This window comes from Oncorhynchus kisutch, unplaced genomic scaffold (genome assembly GCF_002021735.2).
Source record: "Oncorhynchus kisutch isolate 150728-3 unplaced genomic scaffold, Okis_V2 Okis04b-Okis11a_hom, whole genome shotgun sequence".
NCBI classification, from domain to species: domain Eukaryota; kingdom Metazoa; phylum Chordata; class Actinopteri; order Salmoniformes; family Salmonidae; genus Oncorhynchus; species Oncorhynchus kisutch.
In genome coordinates, this window is record NW_022261981.1 from 3,458,929 (window position 1) to 3,469,386 (window position 10,458).

At 47.3% G+C, this 10,458-nt stretch overlaps 1 protein-coding gene across 1 annotated transcript in view; it reads right to left on the bottom strand.

Moving 5' to 3' along the window:
* LOC116359745 (EH domain-binding protein 1-like) overlaps nucleotides 1-7,953 on the bottom strand; it is a 45,654-nt gene extending 37,701 nt beyond the window's left edge. Inside the window, exons 1-2 of the mRNA XM_031813206.1 lie at nucleotides 7,602-7,953; nucleotides 4,967-5,434 (exon numbers count right to left, since the gene is read on the bottom strand). Of these exons, the coding sequence (XP_031669066.1) occupies nucleotides 4,967-5,070 (104 nt within the window). The 5' untranslated portion in view covers nucleotides 5,071-5,434; nucleotides 7,602-7,953. The remainder of the gene's footprint in view (nucleotides 1-4,966; nucleotides 5,435-7,601) is intronic.
* Between the last annotated feature and the right edge of the window lie 2,505 nt (nucleotides 7,954-10,458).

The window sequence follows — 10,458 nt, forward strand, 5'->3', positions numbered from 1 at the left end:
GAGAGAGAGAGGGATAGAGACGGAGAGAGAGAGAGGGATAGAGACGGAGAGAGAGGGGGATAGAGACGGAGAGAGAGAGAGGGATAGAGACGGAGAGAGAGAGGGGGATAGAGACGGAGAGAGAGAGGGGGTAGAGACGAGAGAGAGAGGGGGATAGAGACGGAGAGAGAGGGGGATAGAGACGGAGAGAGAGGGGGATAGAGACGGAGAGAGAGGGGGATAGAGACGGAGAGAGAGGAGGGATAGAGACGAGAGAGAGAGGGGGATAGAGACAGAGAGAGAGAGGGGGATAGAGACAGAGAGAGAGAGGGGGATAGAGACAGAGAGAGAGGGGGATAGAGACGGAGAGAGAGAGAGGGATAGAGACGGAGAGAGAGAGAGGGATAGAGACGGAGAGAGAGGAGGGGGTAGAGACGGAGAGAGAGAGAGGGGGATAGAGACGGAGAGAGAGAGAGGGGGATAGAAAGAGCGAGAGAGAGTGTGTGAGTATAATGTCTATTGTTAAATATTCTTGTTTATCATCTACCTCACTTGCTTTGGTAATGTTAACATATGTTTCCCATGCTAATAAAGCCATTAAATGAATTGAGAGAAAGGTTGTGGCTTTTGGAGACAGGAAATGCTGTGGTAAACAGAAGAGCAGATTTCTGGATTGACCTTCTCTGAAAGCTGACTCAGGGACTTTACAGAAGACCCTGATGAAGACCCTGATGAAGGCATATCAAAACAAATTTGTCACATGCGCCGATTACAACAGGTGTAGATCTTACCGTGAAATGCTTACTTACAGCCCTTAACCAATAACGCAGTTCAAGAAATAGTGTTAAAAAATGTACTAAATAAACTAAAGTAGCAAAAAAGAGGCGGGAGGAGGTTTTAGAGAGGTGATGCGAGAGGAGGTTTTAGAGAGAGGCGATGCGAGAGGAGGTTTTAGAGAGAGGCGATGCGAGAGGAGGTTTTAGAGAGAGGCGATGCGAGAGGAGGTTTTAGAGAGAGGCGAGAGGAGGTTTTAGAGAGAGGCGAGAGGAGGTTTTAGAGAGAGGCGAGAGGAGGTTTTAGAGAAAGGAGAGAGGAGGTTTTAGAGAGAGAGAGAGGAGGTTTTAGAGAAGGGAGAGGAGGTTTTAGAGAGAGGCGAGAGGAGGTTTTAGAGAGGCGAGGAGAGAGGAGAGGAGGTTTTTAGAAGGAGGCTTTAGAGAGGCGAGGAGAGAGGAGGTTTTAGAGAGAGGCGAGGAGGTTTTAGAGAGAGGAGAGGAGAGAGAGGAGGTTTTAGAGCGAGGCGAGGGGAGGTTTTAGAGCGAGGCGAGGAGGTTTTAGAGCGAGGCGAAGAGAGGAGGTTTTAGAGCGAGGCGAGAGGAGGTTTTAGAGAGAGGAGATTATAGAGAGAGGCGAGGAGAGAGGAGGTTTTAGAGCGAGGCGAGAGGAGGTTTTAGCAGTAAGACCAAAATAATGGTGTTCCAAAAAAGGTCCAGTCACCAGGACCACAAATACAAATTCCATCTAGACACTGTTGCCATAGAGCACACAAAAAACTATACATACCTTGGCCTAAACATCAGCACCACAGGTAACTGCCACAAAGCTGTGAATGATCTGAGAGGCAAGGCAAGAAGGGCATTCTATGCCATCAAAAGGAACATAAATTTCAACATACCAATTAGGATTTGGCTAAAAAATTACTTGAATCAGTCATAGAGCCCATTGCCCTTTATGGTTGTGAGGTCTGGGGTCCACTCACCAACCAAGGACTTCACAAAATGGGACAAACCACCGTGTACAACGTAGAACACCAAATAATGCATGCAGAGCAGAATTAGGCCGATACCCACTAATTATCCAAATCCAGAAAAGAGCACGTTAAATTCTATAAACACCTAAAAGGAAGCGATTCCCAAAACCTTCCATAACAAAGCCATCACCTACAGAGAGATGAACCTGGAGAAGAGTCCCCTAAGCAAGCTGGTCTGGGGCTCTGTTCACCAAACACAAACACACCCACAGAGCCCCAGGACAACAGCACAATTAGACCCAACCAAATCATGAGAAAACAAAAAGATAATTACTTGACACATTGGAAAGAATTAACAAAAAAAAAACAGAGCAATACTAGAATGCTATTTGGCCCTACACAGAGAGTACACAGCGGCAGAATACCTGACCACTGTTGACTGACCCACAAATTAAGGAAAGCCTTGACTATGTACCAGACTCAGTGAGCATAGCCTTGCTATTGAGAAAGGCCACCGTAGGCAGACATGGCTCTCAAGAGAAGACGGCTATGTGCTCACTGCCCACAAAATGAGGTGGAAACTGAGCTGCACTTCCTATCCTCCTGCCAATGTATGACCATATTAGAGACACATATTTTTCTCAGATTCCATAAAGAATATGAAAACCCAATTTTGATAAACTCCCATATCTACTGGGTGAAATACCACAGTGTGCCATCACAGCAGCAAGATGTGTGACCTGTTGCCACGAGAAAAGGGCAACCAGTGAAGAACAAACACCATTGTAAATACACCCATATTTATGCTTATTTATTTTCCCTTGTGTCCTTTAACCATTTGTACATTGTTACAACACTGAATATATAATATGACATTTGTAATGTCTTTATTGTTTTGAAACTTCTGAATGTGTAATGTCTACTGTTAATTTTTATTGTTTATTTCACTTTATATATTATCTACCTCACTTGCTTTGGCAATGTTAACACATGTTTCCCATGCCAATAAAGCCCTTGAATTGAATTGAGAGGAGAGAGGAGGTTTTAGAGCGAGGAGAGAGGAGGTTTTAGAGCGAGGAGAGAGGAGGTTTTAGAGCGAGGAGAGAGGAGGTTTTAGAGGCGAGAGGAGGTTTTAGAGAGAGGCGAGGAGAGAGGAGGTTTTAGAGAGAGGCGAGGAGAGAGGAGGTTTTAGAGAGAGGCGAGGAGAGAGGAGGTTTTAGAGAGAGGCGAGGAGAGAGGAGGTTTTAGAGAGAGGAGAGGAGATTTTAGAGAGAGGAGAGGAGATTTTAGAGAGAGGCGAGAGGTTTTTAGAGAGAGGCGAGGAGAGGACGGACGCAAGGAATAGATGAGAGACCAATTGAGAAAGAGCGTGTGTGTGGCTCTGTCACCCATTGATTCTGTGTTAAATACTGATCACACTTCAGCCATGGGAAAACACACCTCTGACACACACACACACCTCTCTCTGACACACACACACCCCTCTCTCTGACACACACACCCCTCTCTCTGACACACACCCCCCTCTCTCTGACACACACACACACCCCTCTCTCTGACACACACACACCTCTCTGACACACACACACCTCTCTCTGACACACACACACCTCTCTCTGACACACACACACACACACACACCCCTCTCTCTGACACACACACACCCCTCTCTCTGACACACACACACACACCCCTCTCTCTGACACACACACCCCTCTCTGACACACACACACCCCTCTGACACACACACACACACACACATACACACACCTCTCTCTGACACACACACCCCTCTCTCTGACACACACACACACCCCTCTCTCTGACACACACACACCCCTCTCTCTGACACACACACACACACACCCCTCTCTCTGACACACACCTCTCTGACACACACACACACACACACACCTCTCTCTGACACACACCCCTCTCTCTGACACACACACACACACACCTCTCTCTGACACACACACCTCTGACACACACACCCCTCTCTCTGACACACACACACATCTCTCTCTGACACACACACACACCTCTCTCTGACACACACACACACCCCTCTCTCTCTGACACACACACACACCCCTCTCTCTGACACACACACACACCCCTCTCTCTGACACACACACACACCTCTCTCTGACACACACACACCTCTCTCTGACACACACACACACACACCCCTCTCTCTGACACACACACACACCCCTCTCTCTGACACACACACACACACCCCTCTCTCTGACACACACCCCTCTCTCTGACACACACACACACACCTCTCTGACACACACACACACACAACCTCTCTCTGACACACACACCCCTCTCTCTGACACACACCTCTCTCTGACACATACACACACCTCTCTCTCTGACACACACACACCTCTCTGACACACACACACACACAACCTCTCTCTGACACACACACCTCTGACACACACACCCCTCTCTCTGACACATACACACACCTCTCTCTGACACACACACACCTCTCTCTGACACACACACACCTCTCTCTGACACACACACACACACACACACACACACACACACCCCTCTCTCTGACACACACACACACACCCCTCTCTCTGACACACACACACACACCCCTCTCTCTGACACACACACACACCCCTCTCTCTGACACACACACACACCCCTCTCTCTGACACACACACACACCCCTCTCTCTGACACACACACACACCCCTCTCTCTGACACACACACACACCCCTCTCTCTGACACACACACACCCCTCTCTCTGACACACACCCCCCTCTCTCTGACACACACCCCCTCTCTCTGACACACACCCCTCTCTCTGACACACACAACCCCTCTCTCTGACACACACACCCCTCTCTCTGACACACACACCCCTCTCTCTGACACACACACCCCTCTCTCTGACACACACACCCCTCTGAGAGCACAATAAACGGTTCTGACAGTAGCTCCCATCCCCTCTCCTCTCCTCTCCTCCCATCCCATCCCCTCTCTTCGCTCGAAGACAGGCATTTTTGTCATGCCATTCTCCAACACGTTAACATCTGTCCCGGATCGCAGGCGTGTTAGAATGCCAGTGACTCAGGGCACGCTACTACTGAAACACATCTGCAGGCTGTGTCCCAACTCTACTGTCTATTTCCTTACCTAAACACTACAATACTCACTACCAGCCCTTCCTGTGTGTGGTGTGTGTGTAGTCAATGTCCCAACTAACCATTTCTTCGTGGATTCCACCATCAGCTCCTGATAGGAAGCAACGAACTGAAACTTGGACGCGTGTTTCCCCACTCGTTGTAATCTTTTCCACACAGAGGCCATGATATTTCTTTAGGGGGAAAAGGATCCTTTATGTTTTACTGGTCTCTCCTTTTTGTCGATTTTCCCGTCCGACTCACTTCAAAGTGTTAAATGTATCCAAACAAATCCAAGCGGCTGCGTCGACACATAGTTAATATTTGATCCGAAAAATAGAAAACGGGGGACAATCCAAAGTCAGTGGTTTCTCTCGCGGTGGAGGAGACATGCCTTCAAAAACATCCAGAACAAACACATTGAAGGCTTGTGGAATCTCTGCCTCGGTGGCTGTCACATCTGCCGCTGTGCATGCTGGTAAATGTAGTGAAGAATAACGTTTCAGAATCATACAAAAACCAGGTATTCCGTATCCTTTGTCTCGAACAACCTATATAGGAGAAGAAAGGAACAGAGTTACACGTTGGAGGGAGAGCAGAGGGGGGATGCCTGATGCAAAGAACACACCCCAAATTCTGCAGTCGTACCTGTGTATGTCATCACACACACACACACACACACACGTGAAAAGATATACATACGGTACGGGCAAATCCACAACATAATAACTGTTCTTAGACCGCTATGACAAGATTACTCTATTGGGACTACGACCACTGAAACACAGTATAATAACTGTTCTTAGACCGCTATGACAAGACTACTCTATTTGGACCAGGACCACTGAAACACAAGACTGTCATCATAGCTTGTGGATCTCGGATCGTCATTTGGTCATTCCACTCCCCATTCCTTGGGGTACACCACACCACACCATAACACACCACACACCATACCACATCCTAAAACTTAGAAAACCGTTAGATTTGTTTAATCATCAGCTGATGAATCATGTACTGACCCATGGTCCACCTGGTCCAGAGCAGTAACTGTACTGACCCATGGTCCACCTGGTCCAGAGCAGTAACTGTACTGACCCATGATCCACCTGGTCCAGAGCAGTAACTGTACTGACCCATGAACCACCTGGTCCAGAGCAGTAACTGTACTGACCCATGATGCACCTGGTCCAGAGCAGTAACTGTACTGACCCATGATGCACCTGGTCCAGAGCAGTAACTGTACTGACCCATGATGCACCTGGTCCAGAGCAGTAACTGTACTGACCCATGATGCACCTAGTCCAGAGCAGTAACTGTACTGACCCATGATGCACCTGGTCCAGAGCAGTAACTGTACTGACCCATGATGCACCTGGTCCAGAGCAGTAACTGTACTGACCCATGATGCACCTGGTCCAGAGCAGTAACTGTACTGACCCATGATGCACCTAGTCCAGAGCAGTAACTGTACTGACCCATGATGCACCTGGTCCAGAGCAGTAACTGTACTGACCCATGATGCACCTGGTCCAGAGCAGTAACTGTACTGACCCATGATGCACCTGGTCCAGAGCAGTAACTGTACTGACCCATGATGCACCTGGTCCAGAGCAGTAACTGTACTGACCCATGATGCACCTAGTCCAGAGCAGTAACTGTACTGACCCATGATGCACCTGGTCCAGAGCAGTAACTGTACTGACCCATGATGCACCTGGTCCAGAGCAGTAACTGTACTGACCCATGATGCACCTGGTCCAGAGCAGTAACTGTACTGACCCATGATGCACCTAGTCCAGAGCAGTAACTGTACTGACCCATGATGCACCTGGTCCAGAGCAGTAACTGTACTGACCCATGATGCACCTGGTCCAGAGCAGTAACTGTACTGGACCCATCATGCATTATCCTTGCAAAACAATATTTAAAAAATGGCCAGATAACTAGCACCATTGTCACCTAACAAAACAACACATCATCCATATGACGACTATTGCCTGTCAATAAAATAGTCTTCTTGACCAATAAAAAATATAAAACTAGCGAAAAGTGTCATATAAAATCTGGATTATCAAGCAGAGAAAACAACCGGAGGTACCGTTACAGGGCTATCCCCCGGCGTCACCGGATTCCCAGAACACCGAGTCCCGTTGAAAACCTCTAATAAGTGACAACCTGGCACCACTGGCGGTGTCCGCTACAAACACATGTCACTCAATCAGTGATTACTATACTATCGGTCACGTTTCGAGTTACAATACCTGAGAGTTACATATCCAGGTAGCGAACAGTAGATAGAAATGAAATGTATATTAATAGATAAGTAGCGAACAGTAGATAGAAATTAAATGTATATTCTCTAGCAAAAAGTAAAGGAATTAGATAACCTGGGATCGGTCCACACAGACTGGAGAGAGTCCCGGGTGTCATTAACTAACCTTAGTTTCAATCTAGGCTTCAGCCAAGGATGGATATCTAGCTACGGTTAGCTTGTTATCTTAGCTACCTAACTAGCTAATCAGATAGACAACAGCTAAATCAATGGGACTTGAACGTGAAAACCTTAAAAGCTAGCCATAACATGCTACTCGGCTAGCTTGCAGCAAGCACTAGCTGAAACTTAAAACTGGAGCTGGTTTACCGCACATTAAGTTAGCATATCCACCTACTTGCTAGGACTAGACGGAGTAGCTAACATGTGTGAAAGATACGTACCTTTTAATATCCACTTAAACTGTTTCAGCTAAAAAAGCGATCTGGCTCATTACCACCTAGCATTGCAGCGGTCCCAGCTATCAGCTAGCCGTCATACCACGAACAACACGGCGGAAATAGTTATCCCGACCGCCAGCTGACGGGACTCGGCGTCCTCCCAGGTGAGAAAACAAGCTCCGTGAAGATTACTACAACTCAATTCCAAGACGACAGATACATGGATTTGTTCCTGTAACAAAACATGTAGACCCCCCCCACCACAAAAAAAAGTATTCCAACCCTGGAGTAAAAAAAAAAATCCAAGAAGCTATTTTTCCTGACACGGTCCACACTCACCGTCCGTAATGTTTTCCTACCCTGGAGGAGGGCGCGTTACGTTACGTACGGAAGGAACGCCCCCGGGGGCCTACCATTGGCCCATTCCGGTGTCATCTCTGGACTATTGAATGATTCATGAGGTCTCTCTGAATTGGTCGAATGACACATAAATCAAATAGATTGAATCGCAGCTCGCAGTACAGTAAATTATGTCCCCTGTACTGTAACAAAGTTACATGTTATTGGTCGATGAAAACCAACACTGGGAATATATTTTTCCCATAATTGTGATTTACCTCTGGTTTACCTTTAGATTCAGTTACCAATGAGGACGAGAATGTGGTCTAGGGTTAGGGTTAGGGACAGGTAAGTAGGTTACAAACTCCCTTCAGACGGTAGATTGATGTCTGATGCTAACATTACCCGAAAACCATTACATATACAGTCAATCAAATATAGCCTACAGTCATAGTGTTGGTAGTGCCATACGATAGCCACTGTGCTGCTGCCTGTCCATTGCATGCTCTTTGGGGGTTCAGGCTGGGTGTCTGTAAAGCTCTTTGGGGGTTTAGGCTGGGTGTCTGTAAAGCTCTTTGGGGGTTCAGGCTGGGTGTCTGTAAAGCTCTTTGGGGGTTCAGGCTGGGTGTCTGTAAAGCTCTTTGGGGGTTCAGGCTGGGTGTCTGTAAAGCTCTTTGGGGGTTCAGGCTGGGTGTCTGTAAAGCTCTTTGGGGGTTCAGGCTGGGTGTCTGTAAAGCTCTTTGGGGGTTCAGGCTGGGTGTCTGTAAAGCTCTTTGGGGGTTCAGGCTGTGTGTCTGTAAAGCTCTGGGGGTTCAGGCTGGGTGTCTGTAAAGCTCTTTGGGGGTTCAGGCTGGGTGTCTGTAAAGCTCTTTGGGGGTTCAGGCTGGGTGTCTGTAAAGCTCTTTGGGGGTTCAGGCTGGGTGTCTGTAAAGCTCTTTGGGGGTTCAGGCTGGGTGTCTGTAAAGCTCTTTGGGGGTTCAGGCTGGGTGTCTGTAAAGCTCTTTGGCGGAACTGCTCGTGTAAAAAGGCCTTCATAAATATATTAGATTATATTTGATATGACTTCAATAGTGAAACCATTGTCAATGAAAAAATAAATAGAATGATACCCCCAAACGGCTAGAAATAGAGTCTTACATTACCTCTAATTTCATGCATATGATTTTTACCATATTACCATATTACCATATGGCTAATGTCTGCCCTCGGCGCTGTGTAATTGTATCATAACACATCGCTGTAGGTGGAGGCTTGTAATGAGGATGCCTTCAAGTGGCCTTTCCTTCTGTCTCGGTGTCACATTAATTAGAGCCTTTAGCCTGGTCCCTGCCAGCTGAGCCAGGGATCCTCTTCGCATGTCAAAGGGACATTTGGAACCCTATTCTCTACACAGTGCACTACTTTTGACCAGACCCTTATGTACTCAGGTCAAAAGTAGTGCACTATATAGGGAATAGGGTGCCATTTGGAATGTAGGCATAAAAACACCCACTCCCTCCCCTCTTTCCTTCCCGCCCCTGCTGAAATCGATGTCCGTCTCACGCCCCCAGGCTCAGGAAATTAATATCTGTTGTTGTGTTTGTTGTGCTGCAGTATGTTTTCAGTTTAAATCTGATGTCAGATCCAGACCGTTGGGGTTAGGCAGTAGGACAGAGTTCCCCATCACATTAGTAAGCTGCTCAGTGAAAACAGGTATTTTTACTAATATTCAATCGACAGCCAGTCAGTAGTTGTGTCACCTTTGGTCTATTTTGTTTTTGGATATTATAGCTCTCTGTCCCTCTCTCTGTCCCTCTCTCTGTCCCTCTCTCTGTCCCTCTCTCTGTCTCTCTCTCTGTCTCTCTCTCTGTCCCTCTCTCTGTCTCTGTGTCTGTCTCTGTGTCTGTCTCTCTCTCTGTCTCTCTCTCTGTCTCTCTCTCTGTCCCTCTCTCTGTCCCTCTCTCTGTCCCTCTCTCTATCTCTCTCTCTGTCCCTCTCTCTGTCCCTCTCTCTGTCTCTGTGTCTGTCTCTCTCTCTGTCTCTCTCTCTGTCTCTCTCTCTGTCCCTCTCTCTGTCTCTCTCTCTGTCTCTCTCTCTGTCTCTCTCTCTGTCCCTCTCTCTGTCTCTCTCTCTGTCTCTCTCTCTGTCCCTCTTTCTGTCTCTCTCTCTGTCTCTCTCTCTGTCTGTCTCTCTCTCTGTCTGTCTCTCTCTCTGTCTGTCTCTCTCTCTGTCTCTCTCTCTCTTGCCCTCCACCTCTCAAATATTAATGTTTCTTGATAGGCGGGTTGCATCCCACAAAATTACCAACGTTCCAGCGTGGTCTGGGATTCCCGAGACTACTCAAATATTGCAAAAATTAAAGATTGCAACAGCAACAACCAAACAGAGCCAGATGGTGTCTAGATAATATAACACAATACATCATTCTATTTTGCTTTGAACCTTTAAGGCAAGTCAGTTAAGAACAAATTCTTATTTAAAGATTCAATGTAGTTTGGTATACACACACGCTTGCTCTCTCACACACACACACACCCCTCTG